The sequence below is a fragment of the Acipenser ruthenus genome, chromosome 52 (genome assembly GCF_902713425.1).
Source record: "Acipenser ruthenus chromosome 52, fAciRut3.2 maternal haplotype, whole genome shotgun sequence".
Taxonomy (NCBI): Eukaryota; Metazoa; Chordata; class Actinopteri; order Acipenseriformes; family Acipenseridae; genus Acipenser; species Acipenser ruthenus.
The window spans coordinates 3,303,858-3,328,343 of NC_081240.1; the positions used below are offsets into that span (position 1 = coordinate 3,303,858).

The 24,486-nt window shown below is 40.7% G+C and overlaps 1 protein-coding gene and 1 long non-coding RNA gene across 2 annotated transcripts in view; one reads left to right on the forward strand and one right to left on the reverse strand.

Moving 5' to 3' along the window:
* Positions 1–443: 443 nt before the first annotated feature.
* Positions 444–24,486, reverse strand: part of LOC117965669 (trinucleotide repeat-containing gene 6B protein-like) — an 84,567-nt gene continuing 60,524 nt past the window's right edge. Inside the window, exons 15-24 of the mRNA XM_059016121.1 lie at positions 23,725–23,844; positions 21,936–22,113; positions 17,569–17,730; positions 16,129–16,296; positions 15,351–15,494; positions 14,611–14,706; positions 12,768–12,977; positions 11,863–11,933; positions 11,183–11,322; positions 444–9,052 (exon numbers count right to left, since the gene is read on the reverse strand). Of these exons, the coding sequence (XP_058872104.1) occupies positions 8,587–9,052; positions 11,183–11,322; positions 11,863–11,933; positions 12,768–12,977; positions 14,611–14,706; positions 15,351–15,494; positions 16,129–16,296; positions 17,569–17,730; positions 21,936–22,113; positions 23,725–23,844 (1,755 nt within the window). The 3' untranslated portion in view covers positions 444–8,586. The remainder of the gene's footprint in view (positions 9,053–11,182; positions 11,323–11,862; positions 11,934–12,767; positions 12,978–14,610; positions 14,707–15,350; positions 15,495–16,128; positions 16,297–17,568; positions 17,731–21,935; positions 22,114–23,724; positions 23,845–24,486) is intronic.
* LOC131722950 (uncharacterized) lies at positions 18,655–18,909 on the forward strand. The gene is made up of 2 exons (XR_009320061.1): positions 18,655–18,756; positions 18,838–18,909. It is a non-coding gene; the product is annotated as an uncharacterized LOC131722950 (long non-coding RNA).

Genomic DNA, 24,486 nt, shown 5'->3' on the forward strand with positions numbered 1-24,486 from the left:
AAGCTACTCCCCGCAGTCTGGGCAGCCATGCGGCTTCTCTCCCGTGTGAATTCTCCAGTGTGCCTCAGATTCCCAGTCTCGGTGGTGTATCTGCTCCCCGCAGTAAGGCATGCCCTCCGCATGGCTCTGCTGTGCTTCTGTTCTTTTATCATACACTCGTTTCAATATGGGGCGAATACTTATACCCCTATGTGAATTAAATACTTGCTTCTACCCAAGACTGCTGGCTGTCCTTGCAGTCTTTTCATACCCATTAAAAACCTTCCATGGGATACTTCAAAGGAGCTATATACTGTGGTTACGGCCCTGATTTAGACATATCTGTCCACTTCTAGTGTGAAGAGGATTCAGACAAGGCTGGTATTACTGCCCCTGCATTCCACAACGCTGTGCTTTTACTGAGACACCGTGTATGAGGAAAAGATGACGCCAACACAGAAAGGAAATATTTAAATGCTTAGCAGCCAAACATTTATTAACTTTTCTTTCCAAGAACCAAATATATTTTGTAGTTATATTGAAAAGCAACTGAGTTGCATATAATACAATCATATCTTCAAAAAAGCGTTTATTAAAAAGCAAAAACAACAAACAAACTTCAGAAAATTCTACATATATATATATATATACATATATATATATATATATATATATATATATATATATATATATATATATATATATATATATTATAATGCGCATTTAGGACATCTTGGTTTTTATTTTGAGAAAAAAAACAAAACAAACAAAAAAACAACAACTTGACTTAAATCCTCCGTAATGTTAACTCCTAAATCGGTTACACCCACACACACACTGATAAAATGTCAACTTTTATTTTAATTATTTATAATCCAGCATAAGAAATACAGTACCTTCCATGGCAAAAAATAAAAAATATGTAAATGCAATAAAAGTTATTTCTTTTTTTTAAATCCTTATTAGATTCAGCTTATTTGCACAATATAGTTCTACCATCTTTTCCTAGGAGCCAGTGATTTTCTTGAGTACCATCCAGCACTAATATAAAGCAGGGCCCTTTCCCTTTAGAGTCACACTGCTGCCAATGCAAACTGCTTCCCGTGCCACACTTTGAAGGAGGATCAGGTTCACCCTGCAGAGTTTAAAACAGAGGATCAGGCTTCAGCTGCAGAGCACATTATGTTACTTGAAAAAGTGTTTTACTTAAACCCAATCTGAAAGCTTCAAGTATAATGCTGCAGATAAGAGCTGTGTTTTCACATGGTTATTTTATATCTGAAGGTCATATAGGCAGCTAGCAATTAAAGTAAAACATTACAAGGGGGTTCCGATAAGTAAACATTTCTAGACAGTCAGCAGCCGTAGACTCCCCCCCCCCCCAAAAAAAAAAAAGCTGACACTCATCCTCTATGCAATCAAAACCATCTGAAAGGTTAAGACCCTCCAAAAACCAATCCAAGCAAAACAAGAAAGTGCAACCATTTTTAATAAGAACTTAACAGCTTACAACTTGTCTCTTATTTCTTAGGTAAGATATTCGACAGTGAAGTCACCCTGCTTTGAAGAGCTGCCCCATTGTGCGGAGAGCCCATGCTGCGATCTCACATCAGACTGACTCAGTTACAGATTGAAGCGGATGGTGGGGAGGGACTGACCTCCTCCACTCTCTGCACTTTTCACAGCGAGCTTAGCTTGCACCTGGAAGCAGCGAGTCTTGAAACCCCTTTGCTGCAGGCACTGCCTCGTCAGTAAATGTACCCAAGCTGAGTTCATAGAGACGACATCTTCAGCCTAATCCTGATTTAAAACGCAAACAAGCCACCCACACCACGTTTTTATTTAAGACGTCTTGGATTACAGATGCTGCACATTTTGGAAAGCAGCGTGAAAGTTTAAATATACATCTAGCCCCTTCTCTAAAAACCCTGAAGCAGGAAATTCAGCTTCAAAACATGTGGGAATGTACTCTCAACCTCCTAAACACCACACTGCAGCAGCAGAATTTTAACTAACAACGAGGGAATGTGCCGATTACCTGGTCAGCACTCCTTCAAGGAGCACACATATCTAACACTCGGCACCCAGCACCGCAAGCTCTGGACGGCAAGACCAGTTCAATACAGGACTGGAATCAGGAGAGGTTGTTAACCCTAAGCTGCATGCCAGGAGTAAAAACAAAGAGCAGAAATGGGTCAAAATCAGTCACCCACCATGGTCATTGAAGGCAATTTTCACTTCTAAAAGCATAGTGGATAATTACAATGTTGAAATGGAAATTATTGGACGCATGTTTTACTGTAAACACTGTTTAAAAAGAAAGTCTAAAATTACAATGGCTACTGCACTGCCTGATACAGAATGCTATGCCTTTAGGAAAAACAACAAGACTTGTACAGCTAGCCAGCTGTTCTGTTAAGCTGGAAGTTGAATAGTGGGAACTTAAACAATTGAAGCTAGCAGGTAAGAAAACACATTTAAGATGTTGTGGCCATTCTCTTTTCACCCTGTAAGAATCTCCACTGCACAGCAGTGACAGCTGCTGACAGAATACGAAACTACACACTGTAGTTCTGTGTCCAACCAGACAGTCAAGTAGTCTGGCTATTCACCTTCACTCCCTCTGCACACCAGCAAGTCACCTCACAAGCGTCCAGACAATCCTTTCCTCTTTCTACACATACAGGAGTTTGCTCTGGGTATGATTAAGGCTGGGACTGAGATTCAAGGCTGGTTTCACCAACTCCCATTAGCACTAATATTTAAACTGCGTAGCACAAGGTAGCCCGAAGGAAGTGCTTATCTGGGTCTGTATGAATTCACACAAAACAAACAGCAGTAGGAGTAGTCTGTATACTTTTTTTCAAAACCTGCAAAATCGGATATAAAAACTGCAGCATACCACTGTCCTAAAACTTGAAACCCTCAGACTTCACTGTGTTGTGATTGCATTGAGACAGTGATGGGGGAGGATGAACAGTTGAAAGCGGCGCTGAAGAAAGCAGATCTGCCACAGTTTAGATTATCATTCCTTGGAAACAGTCTGTTGCTTTTCAGCAACTTAGATCCACTAGCCAAAATTACACTTTTACCAGACAGTGCAAGGCTGTCACTTAGTTTAACGAAAAATTGCATTTTTTTTTTGTTTTAAATTAGACAAAAACAATAAGCTTGTTCCCTTTTGATGGTGAGAGCTCTCTTAGTTCTTTGTTTTCTTTATAACACTCCTAATGTGGTTCAAGAGCATAGCAGCATACGGACGAGAATGAGGACAGTTTTATAATACAAGTTTGAGGCAAAGACTGCCATATCATTTGGGGTCAGCAAACAAGAGCACCCTCCTGTCATTTAAACTCTGCAGGCAAATCCTCTTTGTAATGGTTTGGATTGGCGCAGCTCAGGCACGGAAATTGGCAGCGTTTGAACAGAAAACAGTGAAGCCCAGCAGACTGCATAGTTAACCTTTTTTTTTTTTTTTTTTTAGTTTAAGTTTTTGTACAAACAAATTACTTTTAACACCAAAAAACTTGAGGGAATTTAGTTTTTTTTTCTCCTTTTCTTAAAAAAAGAATCTTAACACATCTTTGACAGATTAAAAATTCACATTTGCATATTAATACATATCAAGGCCATCTATTAGAGAAATAAGATCAAGGCTTTTTTTTATTTAAACAATGTGAGTGGATCACACTCCTTTCTTCTTTTTTTTTTTTTTTTAAATATACAATAACTCTTATTTTCAGTAAGATTGAAAGGCTACAGGAACACACACACACATACAGGAGCATTACCAGGTGTGTTTGCTGTTGCTCAATAGCCTTTGTAACTTTGTAAACTATAAACTTATGAAAACCTTGGAGCTACCGAGCTCTCTATATAGCATCTGGTAGTATACAGAACATCCCTGTGTCAGTCAGGTTAACTCATTCATACAAAACCATTCACCCCCCTCCCAAAAACATAACAAAACCAACCCATACCGGGTTACAAAAGAACCTGCAATAGCTCCTAACCTCTTGTGCCCCCACACTTTCTAACCACTTGAGTTGTACATTAAAAACCAAAAAGTAACAAATGAGAGTCAATAAATCTGCACTCAAACCTCCAGTTTCTGCACCAAGCGCTGTACAGATTAATGAACACATTGGTTACAGTGGTATTATCAAAGGGGACCAGTGTAGCATTGTGCTGGCATTGCAAACAGGAGGGTTCGATGCAGTGAGGGTGGAGAAGCCGGTATTAGAAATTAACAATACTAGAGGTAAAACGTACATAAAAATAAATTAAAGAGACAACACTGTCTTTCTTTAAACACATTAGAAGGATATTTGTTTTTATTGTAGCATTTTCAAGTATGAAAGGGCTTTCTTCGCAAGCCTGCGAGTCCAAGCAAACACCTGCGATGCTGCAATTCTAGGCATATGATCGTCTTTGTAAAATGGGTTATTTTGTCCTGGCTGAAATCATCCCAATTTATTTATTTAACTCACGCACTCAAACGAATACAACAAATACAATTAAATCTGCAGAATCTTTTTTCTAGAAGAAAGGAAGGAGGAGTAGAGGGTCATTCAATGTTGTACTACAGTGAAAGAAACCTCAGAAGATGGAGTGAGCTGCATGTTTGGTGCCTCGAGCAGCACCTGGAAGGACGTGGCAGGCAGTTTAAACAGTTCGGTACGCAGGGCGGAGCATGAACAGTGACAAGTGCAATCTGCGTGACCAGGGAAACACTGGGGTTAGCAACACCCTGCTGCTCCCTCTGCAATGTCCAAGGCAGCCCGTGAATATTGTCAACTTACTGACACGTCAGTGGTCACTAAATACTTGATCTGTCTGCAAAGTTTTGTCCAAGTCTTCAATCATTCTATTTATGCAAGACTTTGATTATGAATGTATTAGTAAATAGAGAATTAGGAGAGGAAAAGAGAACAAATCTCCAAAAACATGCATCTCAGATACAGGCGGACGCTGCAGCTCAGAGCCCTGGCACACCAGCTCTGCATAACACAGCAGACTGTGGTTCTGGAATCTGGGAAAGATATGCTGGAAAGATCTCAAGAGGGGACAAGTGCAGATTACCTGAATGTTTCACTCTACCTGATCTGCACTTCAAAAGGAGATGGGAGGAGTCAACCCCACCAAATATACCTACAAATGTTTTATTTATTTTTTAAAAATAATTTATCGATTCCCCTAACCTTCCTTAAACACTTCGTAAATAAAAAATGTTGTTCAATTTCGGGCCATACCGTTAACACTGCTCCAAATGATTGCTTTTAGGAAAAAACTAAACAAACAAACAAAAACACAACACCACACAGACTACAATTTGTAAAGCCGGTTCTGTAATCAATGCCACACATGACGACCAACAGTGACCACCTGGAACCTCTTTGGAATAAAGTGAGCATGCTCAGGCAAACAGCCCTGCATTACAAAACACACCAGCATGTAGGTGCAGGAAACACATTTTACAAGACAAAACAAGTGCATGCCTTACAGCTTACCCTGTAGAAATCAGCATGTTTAAGGGAATTTCTTAGCTGTTTAATATCCTACTGTGTGCATACCATTCTCCTCCTCTGCTTAGATTTGCTATTCTTCCATTACATTTGCCTGTTTTGCACAAGCTTCAGTGCACAATGCTTCATCTATGGGCATCAGTGCCAAGCATGGCACTTTCCCTACAATCACCTTTAAGAGACTTTTCAGATCATTCATTCGCTTGTGCAGTTCCAAGTAGAACACATCATACAGAACACACATGCAACAGGACATGAAAACAGGTCAGAAATGCATTACCGGGGAAATGCAGATGTTTAAAGTCCTATCTCTAAGATATATTTAATTATTTTCTCAATGTGATTGTTTCCCAAATCTTCTCTCTTAAGCATCCTGTATCTTTCAACAGATTTTTCTAATAGCCCACCCCACACAGACAATGACCACATTTAGAGTGCTTTGGCACGGTCTGGTAATTCCCGTGACATCGGATATTATTGCCCAATTAAACATCTTGCGTTTGTACACCGTCAAACAGAATTGGATTGTAAGTGCGCACATTTATGCATTGTTTATTCTTTTTCCTTTAAAAAAAAAAACAACAACAATAGTTGTCAGACCAACTCAACCTTTGTTTTAAATAGTGCAGGACATTATGTATAAGTGTAATAGAGATTGTAAAATGTAACAGTTTTATGTAAAATTCTGCACATACAGTACATATGTTTTCAAAGCATAGGACGACGCTGCCGAGACGGACGTTTCGAGTTGTGTAGGGTAGACTCCTACTTTTTTGTTTCTGCACCCTCCTTTTTATTGACAAGATTTCAGCTTTTAAGCCCATGCTAATTCAGCATTGAAGCAGACAAGGTAAACCATTTTCCCCTCCATGTTTGCCAAGATCTCCTCCAGCAGGCAATTACAAAAGAGCCACGACTCAAACTGCGAAACTATACTGGTTGGAGAGTTAAGAATGAACAGTAGATTTAGCAGGAGGCTGATTGTTCTTGTTTGGGCACAGTTCTGATCAATTAGGTCACAGATCTAAACCAAAGGAGTTAAAATTGAAAAAATAAATCATGCCAGACTGGAGAAGTGGTCTCCCACACCCTTGCTTGTGTAACTTGTCTTTTTTTTTTGTGGCATTTTGCGTTACACACACACACACATACATACAAACAGCCACTGCAGAGCGAGTTCAGAAACACTTACAGAACTTCACGGATTAAAAGACATTGAGTTTGTTAAAGTCTAGAACTGTTTAGTGACTTATCGTGTAACAAAATGTGTAATTAAATTCTTGTTTAATTTGTATGGTCCAAGTCACAAGCTCCTTTGTGTCACAAATGATAAACTCTTGTCAGTTCGGTTGCTGTACTTCTACAGACCAGCCTTGGATTTCTGTGCAAAACAGGGTAGTGCTTCTACTAGACCACAGGAAGGACAAGTCTAGCTTCTGGCAGTATTCAATAAACTACAGTCAACGACCTCCAGGGAGGGATTGCAGGAGACAGACATTACGGAAGTCCACAATGCAAGTCTACAACAGTGTCTCGCTTCAGACAAAAGTAAACAAACAAATATAAAATCTAAGTGCTGCATCAAAACTAGCACTGTTTCAACTCAATGGCCACAGACTTTCAAAACTGGGACCACATGTAAATACAATGACAAATTTATTTTAACACCAAAAAAGGTATTTGCGTGTTCGCACCACTTTTCCTGAACCAATTTCTCCTCCATCTACAACCTATAATCCAAACTACTACAGAGTAATGGAAGCCATCCTCAGCATTGTTAATTCAATGACAAGTGTGCAAAACAGGCTCTTTTTTTCTCCAAAGGTTCCCGTTTTTGTGATAAAATAGAAGTCAGTTATTGTGGTTTTAGTTTCCAAGCTACATAAAAAAGAATGCAATGAGCAGCCAGTATCTTTGCAAGCTCTAACAGTGTTTATATCTGCAGGGAGCTGAAAGGATGCTCTGTGTATTATTTTTAAGATTCTTAAAGGAAATACAAAAAATGACAAACCTAAAAGCAAAGTAGTACTTGTAACAAGCTAAACCATAAACAAAAGGTGCAATACTTTAAATCTTGCTAGGCAATCAATACTAAACAAAACAAAAAAAAAAAGAACACACACAACTAAACAAAACAAAGCAATGAACAAAAGGATAATTCTTTAAGAACATTCGTGGGTAAACGTTTTCTGTACTGTGCATGGCTGGCAACAGGAACTTATAGGGGTGGTCGATGATTATGGTTTGAGCTTCAAAGCCAGGGTACTGCAAGGGACACAATGCAAAATGCTTTACCTTTCAACCATGTGCTGCCAGGTTCCCTGCCATTCACTCCATTTCTTTTCCTCTCTTCTTCATTTTATTATTTATGTTTGCATTTATATATATATATATATATATATATATATATATATATATATATATATATATATATATATATATATATATTCCCACCCCCAATGTATTATTACAGTGAGATTCCACCAATTTACAAGAGCTGGCTGGAAACACACCCAGTGCAGATAAAGACTGTTTGTTTCTCTCTCTTGCTCCAGTATACAACACGTTTACACCTGTAGAAACATACAAATAAAAAGTAAAAAAAAAAAACCTGTTATAAATGTTTGCTTTTTCTGTCTTAAAAATGCATCTCGTTTCACATTTGAGTGTCTCTCTCTTTCAGTTGGCGATCATTGTTCAAGTATATTTTGAAAGAAAGTGATATGTTCATTTCTTAGTAATTAAGTTAAAACGGGTCATATGCTTCAAGACCGATAATTGCTTCTCCCTCCCCCTGACTGAATATTTTGGCATAGTCTTATTGTTTGTCCTTGTATTTCTAATAAAACTTGGTTTATTGCAAGTTGGGGGGAAAAAAAAAAAAAAAAAAAAAAAACTGTCAAGTTATTAGTGCTGTTCCAGAACACACACGCTCTTCCCACACATTCACGCATACACACACACAAAATTGGTTAAAACGAGGTCAGAGTTGAAAGTTTTTTTTCTTCTTTTTCTTCCTCATCCTCCTCTTTCTCCATAACAATAAACCCAGTTCAGATTTTTAAATTTTTTTTTTTTTTTTTTAAATGGAGTCCGTGCCCCCTCCGAGGAGATCCACTGGCAGTAAAGGAGCCGGGCTGCTGATTTGGTGGCTGTCTTCCATGCTGGGGGAGCCCCACAAACTCGAGGGGTACCCGGGGGCTCCACCCCAGAGAGACTGGCGCTGGGTGTCCCCCGCGCCGCCCCCCACCGTGGCCCTGCCTGCTGCTCCGCTGCTCCACTGGCTGAACAGGTTCAGATTGGCGCCTGCCCCGCTGTTGCTGGGGTCCACAGGGCTGGCACTAGTATCTAGGCTCTGCCAGCCACCCCCTCCTCCCGTCACTGGCACACTTGCCCCCCCTCCTCCTCCCGAGCTGCTCGACACAGACGCTGACACCGCGGTGTTCTGAGCCCCGCCAGTGACTCCACCCTGGGAATGTGCAAAATAGCGGCTGACCTCCTCCTCGCTCACAAACTCCGCCAGGATGGTGGTGTTCCCCAGCACGCACCTGGGAACGAGACACGCAAACATTAATCCAGCCCTTCATAAACAGAAATCATTTCACACCATCTGCTCTGCTCTCCCTACTACTCAGACATTGATTTGACACTTTGACCAGGAGTCTTACCGTTGAAAACATACATGGATCCTACTCAAAGATTGATCAGTTTTTCTTCTAAAGATTGTCTTGGATAGATTAAAGTTAGATATTCGTAAAACATTAACTGCAAAGTTGGACTTTTTTTCATTATTTATTTATTTAATTTTTTTAAAGATTCACTCTACAACCTTTAAAATAAACAAATGCATAAATAAATAAATAAATAAATAAATAAATAAATAAAACAAACAAACTCAGGGCTTGAAACTCCCACTAGGCCTCCAGAACTTCTCTCATTTATGTATAGTACTTTATACATTCAAACACCTAGTTGAAACGTTTATCATGTAAAAGTATTATTTTTTTTGAATTTCTAAGTTCAGCTCTCAAGTTATTAACACTAGAACTGCCATGCAGGTCAATTTGACCCATTTTGGATTTAAAATGTTCATTACTCTTCCGTTGTAAATCGTGTGTGTATGTAAGTTTTTGACTTTTCCTAAATATACGAATTAAATATCATGATGGCGGTTGATAGCCAGAAATCGCAAAAATGATAAAGTTATAAACAGTTATACCTAGAATCGCCACGTGGGTAAATTTGACCCATGCATTACAATATATGTCTTTTTTAAATATAACCCAATATATTTTTTTTGCAAATGCAGCAAACAAGACACGTCTCCTCCTCCTAGCACACATGCTTTTCTATTTCAAGCCTTTCTTTGTTGTAGACAGACAAAGACAGAAATTGATATGACTGTGGATTTGTACAATTGCACCAAGATGCCAACTCAGTGAAAGCCTAGTTGCTTTATTTCTCAATGTACCTGGGAGACAGGAATCCTTCGTTTTGTTCCAAAAATGCTACTAGGAATATATCAGAAGGAAATATTTAATCTTGAAAAGTAGTCATTTTTATTGGAATATGGCAAGCTGCACTCAGATGCATACAGCAAACTGAAATGACAGGTAAGAGAACAACTTATGTGCCGAATATGAAAACATAGGTTATATATTCTTTTTTTTTTTCTATTACTTTTAGGAAAAAAAATTGTTTTACAGGTTTGTATACCCGTTACACCTGTAAATGGGTATATGTACATAACCGTTTCTTTTGAAATGTATATTTTTTCACTGTTTGTAGTCATGCTGTATATGCGCTCATTTTGAAAATAAAGCCTTTTATGTTTATTTTTCCATTTAAATACGGTGTTTCTGTGATGCAAATGTTATATACGATGTTCATGAATAACTTCGGATACTGTTAATTCTATTTGTTTCTTTTGGTTTTGCTAAATTGCGCAGTTCTGTGCATGGATAACATTTAGATTTCATTTTGCTGTTAAGTCGTTAATGGGAAATTTTACATACCGCTACAATACGTACGGGATTTAAATGTATGTACTGTATTACAGTTAACGTGTCGTCCATTTAGTTTTGGCAAGTGATTTTCAGAATCCTATTGTTTTGAATAAAAATACTACTGTTAAATATGTACTTACAAAACCAATATAGTACATCTAAATGGAAGTCTACTTATTTTAAAACAGTCCTTTCAGATATGTATTTTTGATAGTGTCCGTTTTTCAGGGAACACAAAAAAAGATACAAGGGTTGGAACGTGCCAAAATGAAATAATCAGATATGCATCACACGCATTTAACCGTCACCAAAGTAAAAATTGTATAGGATATGTGAGTGCTGGCCGGTATGGTCTGCTGTGGCGTGATGATGACAAACACGGTGCTCGCTGGTGTTGTTTTGCTAATCAGCTGGGGCTCCAGGGCTAACCATACTAACCTTTATTTAAAGTAAGAAAAAAAAAAAACCTGTCAGTCTTTGTGAACAGGATCCCTAGTAAGGCCATACTTAGAGGTTATAAAACTAGGTTGGTGGCTCCATACAGAGACATTGAGAAATACTTTCAGGCTAAACATTTGTCGCTGAATTCCCTGCTGCTGGGAGTGGAATTCTCTAGAGCACTGTACCAATGCAGTGCATTGAGGCGGAGGGAGATTAAGAAGATGCTCTCACATGTGCAGTGCAGTCTGTGCCTTGGCCGCCTCTTGCTTGCTGCTGTAGCGGATCAGAGCGCTGCCCTGCGTCAGGTTCAGGTGGAATGTCAGCAGGGGGCCATGCTGCATGCAGATCGTACGCAGGGTGGAGCCGTCGATCTGGAAGAGAAGCCAGAGGCAAATCAATGAGGGTCTTCACATTCACAACAAGCAGCTGAGCTTCAACAAAGGTGAAGCAAAACTATAGGAAACTAGCGGCTGGTTTCACAGACCTCGATTGGCACAAATCTTGGACTAACGCATGTTAGGCTAGGTAAGGTAGTCCAAGATCAGCAATAACCAGAGTCTGTGGAAATTTGCAGCAAGTAGACTCTGTGGCGAGTGCTTCCTTCAGCTATAAGTACACTGAAAAATACCCAGAACTCGTATACTAGACTGTATTGAATTAGCTGGCTCTCGGATCCCCTGTACAATACTGTTCTCTATACTAGACTGTATTGAATTAACTGGCTCTGATACCCAGTACAGTACTGAGTTCTCTACACTAGACTATTAAATTAGCTGACTCTCAGATCCTCAGTACCGAGCTCTCTGGACTGTATTGAATTAGTTGCCTCTCAGATCAAGTGACCAGGCCCTTGTTCATTACCATGTTTCCCCTCACACTCTCCCTCCCATGACCAGGCCCCTGTTTATTACCTGTGGAGTGAGGTTACTAAGCACCAGCCAGCAGCTAGTCCGGGCCACCCCACTGTCACTCCACGTCGAACCTGCAATAAAAACACACTCAGATATTCATGAAACAATCTTGGACTCTTGAGAAGGAAGCCAGATCTTTGCAAAGCAAAACAGAGCCCCTTGGTGGACAAATCTCAGTTGCAGCAATGTTTAGCACCAAGAATAACCCACAAACAACCCACCCATTATCAAAAGGTTTGCTTATAACTAAGGTAAACACAGACTATCCTTAAATGCCCCTGATAACTTTCAAATTAGGGGTCTCTAGCAAGAAAACAAAGTAATCATTCAGTTAATAAATGTATGCAAGAAATGTGCAGAAGGTAGATGCGAGTAGCTTTGCAGATAATTATAACAAGATATAGAGAAATACTTTAGATTTTTATTTTAACTACATAGGCCATTATTAGTGATGCTTGTGCTGGACATGCAACTGTAGTGGACTTTTGATCAAAATTCTCACATCCTCAAGAACGTGTTCTAAGGAACGCCCATTGCAAATGTTATAACAAAGGGGTCAGCATTTCTCAAGATATAGCCAATGCCAATGAAATCCTATTTTTTATTCTTTCTTAAAATGTGACCACCTACGCTATTATTCTCAAATCCACTTGTACTCTATGTTGTCTCAAAAGCTTGTATATTTTCATCGTCTACGTTGGTCCAATTAAAAAAAGGTACCAATTTAAAAATAATTTATTTTTCATCTAAAACAATACAGCTACGGTTGTTTAAAAGATAGAAATCAAAATGCATGTGTGGTTGAAGTACACATGTGAAAATCTCCATATCCCTTATTGGTATGGTTATACAGATCATGTAGGGTGATACCTGGGCCAAGCAGAATTTTTTTTATTTATTTTTACCTCCCACATATCTGGAGTCCTGACTGCCGCCTCCCCAGCCTCGAGCCAATCGGGGAGCTCCCCCAATCCAGGGGGAGGAAGAGGGTTGTTTCTGATTGGTGAGCCCAGGAGGGGGGCGGGGCAGTGCTGTAGTGTTGCGGGAGCTCTTCCAGAGCTTGTTGTGTCCGATGGGGTCAGGGGGCCAGCTGGACTTGTACTCGCTGTGCTTCGCTGAGGAGGGAAGCACCCCGTATTAAACCTTACAAATCCAGCCCAAAGCCAAACGTTTGAATATGGCAAACCAAAACCGCTTTCCAGAAGCCGTCCGTTTCAACTTCAAGTCTCCTCAATGTCTTCATGCTGTATGTTAGAATGGTTCACGATTCACTACACACACTATTTTAGAGTGTGCGCTCGACCCCGAGTCACACACTCACTGTATAGAATGAATCTCAAACCATTCTAACATTTGAAGCCATTGAAAATGACTTAGCAGAAACGTTTGTCATTGAAATTCATTTTTTTAGTATTTAAATTTAGCACTATTGAGTGTTTAACCCTTTCCGGTCCGATGACGGACCCTGTCCGACATCATCAAAAAGACGTAAAACACGGGTCTCTAGTCGTTTTTTCTCCGGAAAAAGCCGAGAAAACCATTCAATGGCCGAGTGAGACCGATAGGAGGAGCCGAGAGAAGCCAAAAAAAAAAGGGGCTGATCTGAGCAATACACATAGCCCCGACACCACATAGACAACATGGACATAAACAAGATAGCTGCTTCTGCATCCAGCGCATCTGCAGAGCTTTGAGATGTTACAGTAATAAAATAATTACTTGGATCGCATTATTGAGGAGTTTGGTGATAAAACGAGTGATCAGGAGATGATTTATCGGTATGCACGACTATGAAGAGTTATTTGAAAAATACAGCGAGTGTCCTGTTGATATGCAGTGCCTTTTAAACCTGTTTTACTGTGAAAAAAACACTTAAAACAGCACGTCTAAAACAAACTGCGCGTGTGAAAATAAATTGGACCTGACGCACCTGAGATGCGCTGAATAAATGGACCGCAAAGGGTTAATAGTTATGAATGATATATTAAGAGAAATCAAAAGTGGATAATGAACATTCCCACACAATGCTGTCAAGGGAGTCTTGTCTAGTAAGGTTACCTAATCAATTTAGGAGCTAAAAGAATTTTAGCTCCTAATAATGATAATGCAGGGATGGAAAACATAGTTTCCATATTGCGCATTGCCTCCAACTGCTCTCGCCCGGTTTTCTGCCTGCAATGTGTTTACACACGTTTACTCCATGCACAAAAAGAATGTTGTTAGGTTTGCAGAATGTTGATCGTAAACTGTGGACCAACTCCAGTGATGGGACTCCCATTGCATAGCGGTTTGATCCATTCCTGGTTTTACCATGTGTCTAAAGAGACACACTTGAGATTGTTACCTAATAACAGTGGCTAAAACAAGCTTGTAGACAGCTTGGAATGGGTGAGACTGCAGTGCAATGATTCTTATTTCCATACCTGTAACAAAGCCGGTATAGCTTGTTAAACTGAACTACAGCCAACAGATTGAGTCGGCTAAAAAATTACAATTAAGTTCTCACTGCTGAAATTTCGCACAACAGCTCAGGAAAACCTGTGCCTGACTGCAATTCATTCTGCACCAGGCGACTGACTGGCAATCTCTTAGAATGGCATATGAAATATGTAACTTACTTTGATACATTAAAATAAAATATAAATCTCAAGTTTGAATTTTCCCTTTACACTGAAACGAACGCAGCCCCAAGCTGTGGTTCAGAGTGCAGCAAGGCAGAGGAAGCATGGCAGGGAGGGGGGGCGTTACCTGAAGTGCTGTGCACATGTGAGAAGGAGCTGTCGGAGGCACTGTAGGGCCAGGCACCGGGTGAAGGCAGCGAGGTGTTCAGAGAAGGGTTAGAACCTGCAGAATGGAAACCAGATGTGAGAGAGAGAGAGAGAGAGAGAGAGAGAGAACAGACAGAGAGAGAGAGAGAGGAGAGAGAGGAGAGAGAGGAGAGAGAGGAGAGAGAGGAGAGAGAGAGAGGAGAGAGAGAGAGAGAGAGAGAGAGAGAGAGAGAGAGGAGAATCAGAAAAACGACTGCTTCATCCCAAGAGGCTGCAAAACCCAACCCTTAAACCAGGGTAAAATACAGAAAGCCAGGCAAGAAACTCCTGCAAGCCATCCCCCAGTCCTAGGCTTCAAAACTACCTTTTGTTATTTATATAAAATGACAAGGTGGCATCCACAGGCCCATGATAAACCTACACTGAACTGATCAAATATAACAGATGAAGTCTGTAGAGTTTTGTTTTTTTAGTTTTTTTTTAAATACGCTAAGCGCAAGTCATATGTGAATATGTACAGGTGACCCTGTATTCCAGTTTGATCTTCCTGGTTTTACTATGAATTTAGTAACATCATACATTTGTGCTTGTTACCTACATGCACTGTGACTAATAAAGCCTGTATTAAACTGGAATGAGCGAAACAGCTGTGCAGTAGGAGTGGTATCTCCACCCCTGTATCTGCTGTGCAGTAGGAGTGGTATCTCATCCGTGCTGTACCTGCGTTGTCTCGGAGGAGCTGATGGTCGGTGTCGACGATGGGAGACACACCCGAGCCGCCTAGCACGCTCCCGGGGGTCATGTAGGGGTCAGACTCGGGGTCCACGCTCTGAATCCCTTTCCATGGCACTCCAGGCTGGAACTCTGCAGACAAATACCACAAGGTAAATCACTATAAACAACACCTGCTGTGTGCACATGTAAAAACTCAAAGTGTGTGAAATACTGCTCCCCCAGATTCTGATGCAACTGGATGTGTTTCTAGATTCAAGTAAAATGCTTGATGTTTCCCGCATAATAAGAACCCTGGTTGGAGGGCATTACCGTCCTCATTAAGGCAAGACGCTAACGTACAGACAAGGTCAGCTGCCAAGGTCATGCCCAACAATGACACTTAATGCAATTAGAAACTGGTAAACAGATTGATGAATTAAAGTCCACAGGTCTCTAATGGAAAAGTAGCCACAGACTTGTAATTGGAAATCCTAGCTGATGTGTCACAAATCAGCAGCTACACTGTATTGTCCTGTTGGGGACCTCGAGAATGCTTTGCTAACAAATTAACCTGCTTCTTGGGCAAGGGCAAGGACAGCTACCATTGGAACAGCATCACGCTCACTTTTACTGAATTCTTACTTCAAGGCTGTTTCTTACATAACAAAATGTAAGAATGCGTTTCTCAAAACAAAAAAAAAAAGTTATAAAAACAAGCGAACTTTTTTTGGCAAATGCAAAGTCCAGACCCTGAAAGCAGTCCCGGTGTGGTGTAGGCTCTTACCCGGTGGCCAGCTGGCGTGGCTGGGTTTATTCCCCATCTTGTTGGTGGCGGAGCGGGGTGGGAGCCAGCTGTCCCCAACGCTGTGCCCGCCCAGTGAATCTGAACCCAACATGTCATACTGGGAGTAGGGGGAGCTGCCTCGCACCTTCCCTGGAGGTACAAAAGCACCTGAAGCAGGGAAGAGCGAGAGTGAAAGAGACAGGAAGGGCAGGCCGGTTGGTTACTCGGAGCAGGGATAGGCAACACAGGAGCCAATTCACTTCAGGTGTAAGGTAGGTTACTAGAATACATATCCTTATATCATATCATAAGCTAATGCACAGCGTGCACAGTGTTTCATTGTATAAGAGAGGTCATCTCCTGCAGCGTGGACGACAGCACCGCGAAGCAAAGTTGTACAAACTGGATCAGTCTACTCAAACTGTGTGAAAGGACGCCTGTTACACAATGAGAGACACCCTACACACAGAAGGAATTCATTAATACAATTTAATTCACAATAAAAACAAACTAAAACTAAACTACCTAGCATATATTATTTAATTCATATTTTTTTGTCTCCAAACTGTCCAGCATCTTCTGTGTAGACATGCTGCTGCTAACGTCAGTTATATTGCTATAGTAAACAGTGCACTGCGGACTATGGGTCAAACCAATGTTCATGTGGGGTGCATTTTATTGTGATTCTTTTTTCTTCTTTTATCAAATGTCTGACTTCTGGCGTTTTCTGGATGACTCCGTTTATTACATTTTAAACCTTTTAAAAAAAAAAAGTCACAAAGAGTATATACATTAAACAAAAGAGTAGAGGGGCAAAATCTATAACGGTAGTTTACCCCCCTTGTGCCCTATGGGTTAGGCGCCTACAGTCTCAATCAAGTTACAGTTCAAGAGAACATTTTTACAAGGTTTTCCCACAATAAAATATATACAGCCCCCCACCTACGTTTTTTTGGGGGCATTTTTAGTTTTTCATCCATGCGTACTGTACATCCTAAGTGTTGCCCTTTGCAAAGGTTAAGAAATGACGTATGTGCCTTCATTGCCAAGTTCGTTACTTAGCAGCCGTAAAAAAAAAAAAAAAAGCGACCAAGGAAAGACAGACAGAGAGAGAAAACAAAACGGTAGTCTAACATAATGCAGTTCAAATAATATTAAACATTCTCTTAGCAATTTTTTCATGACTTTTCTAAGACTTTCTAAATTTGTTCTTTTTCCTAAGGGTATTTCCAGGCTTGGAAATGGCCACTTTCAAATTCCATTACTTTTCCAGGATTTCTATGACTGTACGAACCCTGTTTAATGCACTTGATTACACTGATAGAACATTTACTAAGCCAGGAGAAGCAACGTAACTGAAATCTGACTTGCACAAGGCAGAAAGGAAGTGTAACAGGAGCTGTGTTTGAGATGGGCGTGACGGTTCAGTGCTGGTCTCACCATTCTTGTGCATGGGGGGCTCCGGCGGGGACGCTGCAGGGGACAGCCCGTCCATCATGGATGTCCACTGCTTGAAGCGAGACTGCTGAGAGCCAGACTCCTTCCCACCCCCCACCATGGAGTTGAAGTCCAGGCTGCCGAGGTTCGCACTGGAGCCAAATCCTGGGAGACGAGAACCAACAGGAGGCTTCAGCTAATTAAGGGTGTATAGAGACACTTCATTACTACCACATGTTCTGCCATTTAACCTTATAAAATAATTAGACATCCAATTAAAGAGTAAGAACGTTCACAAACGAGAGGAGGCCATTCGGCCCATCTTGCTCGTTTGGTTGTTAGTAGCTTATTGATCCCAGAATCTCATCAAGCAGCTTCTTGAAGGATCCCAGGGTGTCAGTTTCAACAACATTACTGTGGAGTTGGTTCCAGACCCTCATAATCCTCTGTGTAAAAAAGTGCCTCCTTTTTTCTGCTCTGAATGCCCCTTTATCTAATCTCCATTTGTTGAAAAAGTCCCCTGTGTCGACATAGTCAATACCTTTTAGGATTTTGAATGCTTTGAATCATATCACCGCGTAGTCTTCTTTGTTCAAGACTGAATAGATTCAATTCCTTTTGCATTCCTTTCTGCATACGACATGCCTTTTAAACCCGGGATAATTCTGGTCTCCGCTCTTCTTTGCACTCTTTCTAGAGCAGCAATATCCTTTTTGTAACGAGGTGACCAAAACTGAACAATATTCTAGATAAGGTCTTACTAATGCATTGTAAAGTTTTAAAATTACTTCCCTTGATTTAAATTCAACACTTCACTATATATCCGAGGATCTTGTTGGCCATTTTTTATAGCTTCCCCACATTGTCTAGATGAAGACATTTCCGAGTCAACATAAACTCCTAGGTCTTTTTCATAGATTCCTTCTTCAATTTCAGTATCTCCCATATGATATTTATAATGCACATTTTTACTGCCTGCGTGCAGTATCTACACATTTCTCTATTAAATGTCATTTGCCATGTGTCTGCCCAGTTCTGAATGCTGTCTAGATCATTTTGAATTACCTTTGCTGCTGCAACAGTGTTTGCCACTCCTCCTATTTTTGTGTCATCTGCAAATTTAACAAGTTTGCTTACTATACCAGAATCTAAATCATTAACCCTTTGCGGTCCATTTATTCAGCACGTCAGGTCCAATTTATTTTCACACGCGCAGTTTATTCTAGACGCGCTGTTTATCCCTTTGCAGTCCATTTATTAAGTGCGCGTCAGGTCCAATTTATTTTCACACGCGCAGTTAAATTTAGACGTGCTGTTTAAAAGTATTTTTTTTTCACAGTCAAACGGGTTTAAAAGGCCCTGCATATCAACAAAGCACTCACTAGGCATCTCCAGCCCCGCCCCACCCTTTCGTTCGCTATCGCTTTCACATATGCTAAGAAATAAATAATAATAATAGTCGTACATACCGATCAATCATCTCCTGATCACTCGTTTTATCACCAAACTCCTCAATAATGCGATCCAAGTCATTATTTTATTACTATAACATCTCAAAAAAGCTCTGCAAATGGCCGTGATAGTCTCTGTGCGCTGATACAGTAACATGCAGCTTGTTTCCTTATGACCGTCCATATGGGATGCCAATGGAAAGTATGACTAATCATGAGATACGCTTTTTTTTTTTTTTTTTTTTTTTTTTTTTTTTAATCGGCTTTTCTTGGCTCCTGTCGCTCCCACTCGGCCATTGAATGGTTTTCTCGGCTTTTTCCGGGGAAAAAACGACTAGAAACCCGTTTTTTGCGTTTTTTTGATGATGTCGGACAGGGTCCGACAATGGACCGGATAGGAATAATTGCAATGTCGGACCAGGTCCGACATTGGACCGAAAGGGTTAAAAGTATTTTTTTCACAGTAGAACAGGTTTAAAAGGCTCTGCATATCAACAGGACACTCAGTACTGCATCTCCAGCCCCGCCCCACCCCTTGTTTCCTGTATTTTTCACTTACCTCTTCATAGTCGTGCATACCGATAAATCATCTCCTGATCACTCGTTTTACCACCAAACGCCTCAATAATGCGATCCAAGTCATTATTTTATTACTATAATATCTCAAAAAGCTCTGCAAAAGTGTGTGATATTCTTTGAGCGCTGGATGCAGAAGCAGCTATCTTGTTTGTTTATGTCTGTTATCTCTGTGGTGCAGGGGCTGTGTGTATTGCTCAGATACGCCCCTTTTTTTTCAGCTTCTCTCGGCTCCCATCGGTCTCACTCGGCCATTTAATGGTTTTCTCTGCTTTTTCCGGAGAAAAAATGACTAGAGACCTGTTTTTTACGTCTTTTTGATGATATCAGACAAGGTCAGACATCGGACCGGAAAGGGAAAATTGTAATGTCGGACCTGGTCCGCAAAGGGTTAATGTAGATTAGGAATAGCAGAGGACCCAATACTGATTTCTGTGGTACACCACTGGTTGCCTCGCTCCATTTTGAGGTTTCTCCTCTAATCAGTACTGTCTGTCTTCTACATGTTAACCACTCCCTAATCCATGTGCATGTATTTCCTTGAATCCCTACTGCATTCAGTTTGAGAGTAAGCAGCTTTTCGAGCATTACGGCCTATACTTTCAAAGTGCTTCGTCCAATCTAACTCCTATTTTTTGGGGTTACAAAATGAACATACAACACCTTCAGGGTGTTTAAGAGAACTTGGATTATATTTAGGCTTGCTACTATTCGATTTTCATTTTTTTGTGAAATCGACAATTAATATCGACGTTTATTAATATTTACTGTTTTTTTTTATCTTTATTTTTCAATTCAAGCAGAGCACGGGTGAAATCAAACTTTATGCTTTAATATTATATATACTTTATGCCATTGAGAAACGTCTCATTTAGAGAAACCCCTTTATCATATTCTACATGCAACTAAACCATGGTTACCATCATTCTAATTGAAATGACATTTGGTGACAGCGAAGCTATACCTTGTAGATATAGATCCTACACAAATTTAAAAATATGTCTCAAATAAACTCTAGAAAATGCAGCATATAAAGTGTATTACACAGACATTTATAGCAAGCATTTACAAGTAAAAACAATATGCACAGACAGAACAAAACATTAGCGAGCAGAACTAACTTCCACTTATTCCGAGCTCCGCCCCTCTCCTTAAAGCACAGCTGGACTCGCAGGAAGCAAGGCAGACTGGCCCGCTTCATCCTGCCGCCAATCAGGGTATTGTGCACAGTGTTTTCCTCTTGCACCCCATTTTCAAATCAAACTATTAACTGTCACCGTATATACTTATAATAGCAAACGCTTACCTACACCTTAACCCACTAATTTCAAAGTAGGAGCTTTGAATGACAGGCGCTGTAGCTGGCAAATGAAAGTGGTCATTTAAACGAATGACAGCATTCTAGCACTGCTTCAGCCAACGAGATCTGTCAGGACGGGATGAAATGATTGACGGTGAAACTACACTAGCCTATTAAGCAACCACTGATTTGACTGACAGCGACCCCTAGCCATTCAGAGCGGAACAGAGACAGGATAGACAGCAAGTATAAAAATTACACAGACTAGAGGATTTCTTAAATTATTATTTTTGGTGAGAAAAAAAAATAGTGAGTGGTTTTACCGACGTTTATCCTATATAAATTTATTTCAGTTGAACTCATATTTTTGGAGAATTCGACGTTTAAAAGACCTTCACCGATTACAATCAAAAAGTAGCAAGCCTAATTATATCACTTAGTTGTTTGGCTCTAGTTTTGTAAATTTCACAGGCATTTTACCTCAAGTAAAAGCTTTGAAAATATGGCCCTGTGTTGAATGATTTTATCTAACAAAATAATTCAATAAATCTTAACCATTGGTGCACACAATATAGTAAAATTATATATATATATATCACACACACACACACACACACACACGTTTTTCCAACTGGTCATTTCAGCTGGAGGGTGAAATTGTCCCCACCCCTTCAATGGCTTCTTTCCTGTCAATAACCAAATCAGCTGCTTCCCCAATTCATGCTATCAACCAGTAACATGCTTTGACCCAGAAAAAAAACACATGTTTTCTATGTAGCGAATTAAAGTGCAAAATAGGTAAGATGTATGCAATTATTTTATTAGCTGCAATTACTTTAAGGTGCTTTCATCCAAGTTCAGGAGCTGCTCTTCTAGTCGCCTGCTATCGACACATGTAACATAACAAGATCAGCCTCTTTACAGAAGAGCCAGCGCCAGCCAGTGCCCTGGATCAAGAATCCTTTTGTTTAGGTGGCACACCTTTTCTTTTGACAATCCCAGCATCATAGGTGTAGCAAGGCAGTTATAAAAGGCCTACTCACCAGAGTACCCTCCTGGCATCTGTCCTTTGGGGTGCAGGTCCTGCATGCCGGAGTGCACCAGGTTGTCCAGGTGCTGTTTGGGCATCCCCAGGTGAGAGGGAGAGTGCTTCATCCCCCCCGCAGACTGCTGCTGCTGCTGCCTCTGCTGCTGCTGAAGAACATTCATCATGCGGGCCAGCTGAGAGAGGGAAAGAGTGCAGGAATGGGAATAAGTCTCCTACTGCACAGCAGTTTCACCCATTCCAGGTTTTACTATGAGCTTGAATAGAAACAGTGTATCTGTAACAAGCTCAAGTGTGTCTTTTTAGAAACATAGTACTGTATAGAAATGGATAAAACCGCTATGCAATGGGAGTCTTATTTCCATCACTAGAGTTCGCCCACAGTTTACTATCAATATTCTGCATACCTAACAATGCATTTTTGCATGGAGTAAACATGTGTAAAAATCACAGGCAGAAACAGGACTAGAGCAGTTGGAGGCAATGCGCAATACGGAAAACTGTGTTGCCATAAGTTTCTGTCCCATTTAAGCTGGTCATTCGCAACAACCATTTCAAATATGCAAAACTCTTGTGAGCTCTGACCTTCAAATGTATGAAGCTTTAGCCAGACAAACAATTCAGATATATTATTTTAGACGACAACCACAGGACGCTCCAAAGTTAAATGTTCAATAGGCTCCAATACTTTAGCACATTGCATTTTGGGAATTGTATTCATTTTTTGCCTGAGCCTCTTGTTCAAAGCTGCTACAGAACTACAGGTGCATTGTGCCAACATTGGATTTCTCACACACTTCATGCACATTCATTGCCCAAGCACCTGGTTGCCCAGCACTTAAGACAGTTTTCACTTTCTAGGATGTACTCATTCAGCAAGCAGGGCAACATGAATTGCAGTTTTTTTTAAATTGGAAAATGACTGGCTTTAAAAAGTGGTTTTGGCTAACAAAACAGCTTCTTAAATCTCACCTGTTATGCACTTACATTCACTACAGAGATCTCAAAATGTGCAGTTTCTTTTTTTTTTTTTTTTTTTTTTTTTAATATAAATTTAGTCGTCGCCAATTATTTTTACCCCGGTTTTCACTCCAATTTAGCATGCCCAATTATTATCTGTATCCCCGGCTCACCGCTCGCAACCCCCCCGCCGACTCGGGAAACTGAGGCTGGAACACGCGTCCTCCGAAACGTGCTCCTTCCAAGCCGTCATTTTTCGCGCTGCAGATCCACAGCAATGCCACCAGACCTATAGTGCCGGAGGACAACACAGATCTGGCGGCTCCGCTGCAGAGCCACAGGCGCCCTATCGGCCACAGGGGTCGCTGATGCGCGGTGAGCCGTGGATTCCCCTGCCGACCTAAGCCCTCCCTACCCGGGCAGCGCTCAGCCAATTGTGCGCCGCCCCCTAGGAACTCTCGGTCACGGTCAGCTGTGACATAGCCTGGATTCGAACCTGCGATCTCCAGGCTATAGGGCACATCCTGCGAGGAGCGCCTTTACTGGATGCGCCACTCGGGAGCCCCCAAATTGTGCAGTTTCAAAAGAAACACAAGGTAATAGCTCTGATCTGAAGCAAGGCCTGCAAACAGACTTCAACTAAGTGTATAGCCAGATATCATGCTTTAAAATAAAAAGATACGAATGTGTAACATGGGTGTTTCTTTCAAAACTGCACATTTGAGAGCTTTACACAGAATGGAACTACACGACAGGGGAACATTTATTGAATAATTTTGTTGGCTAGAACCAAGGGTTGGAAATGGAAAGCAGGGTGCTGGGTTTACCTGCTGTGGGTCTGGCTGCTGTCTCACGTTCTGGGGGAATTTCCTCTGGTTCTGCAGGAGCTGCTGTTGCTGCTGCTGCTGTTGCTGCTGCTGCTGCTGTTGTAGGAGAAGCTGACAAGCCTGTCCGGGAGGCAATCAGCATAAAGAGATTCAGCTTGTATCTTGCTGCTTGTACACTGCTTTTTAATATATAATTACATTTTAAACAGTTTATAGGCAAAACCACAACAAAACATAGAACAGTGTGTTTACACGGTGCAAAAAAGTAGTGGCAAAATATATAGTTTGCCTCCCCTGTGCTCTACACGACACGGCATTTCTACATGAATCATAGGAATGGACCTGGGAGACCATTTTGACAAAATTCCGTCTACAGACGGAGCACTTTCACCCGAGAGAGAGAGAGAGGAGAGAGGAGAGAGAGAAAGAGAGAGAGAAAGAAAGACGAGACAGATATAGATATATAGAGTGATTTTATATATATATATATATATACACACACACACACATATATATACACAGTACTGTGCAAAAGTTTTAGGCAGGTGTGAAAAAATGCTGTAAAGTAAGAATGCTTTCAAAAATAGACATGTTAATAGATTATATTTATCAATTAACTAAATACAAAGTGAGTGAACAGAAGAAAAATCTAAATCAAATCCATATTTGGTGTGACCACCCTTTGCCTTCAAAACAGCATCAATTCTTCTAGGTACACTTGCACAAAGTCAGGGATTTTGTAGGCATATAGTCAGGTGTACG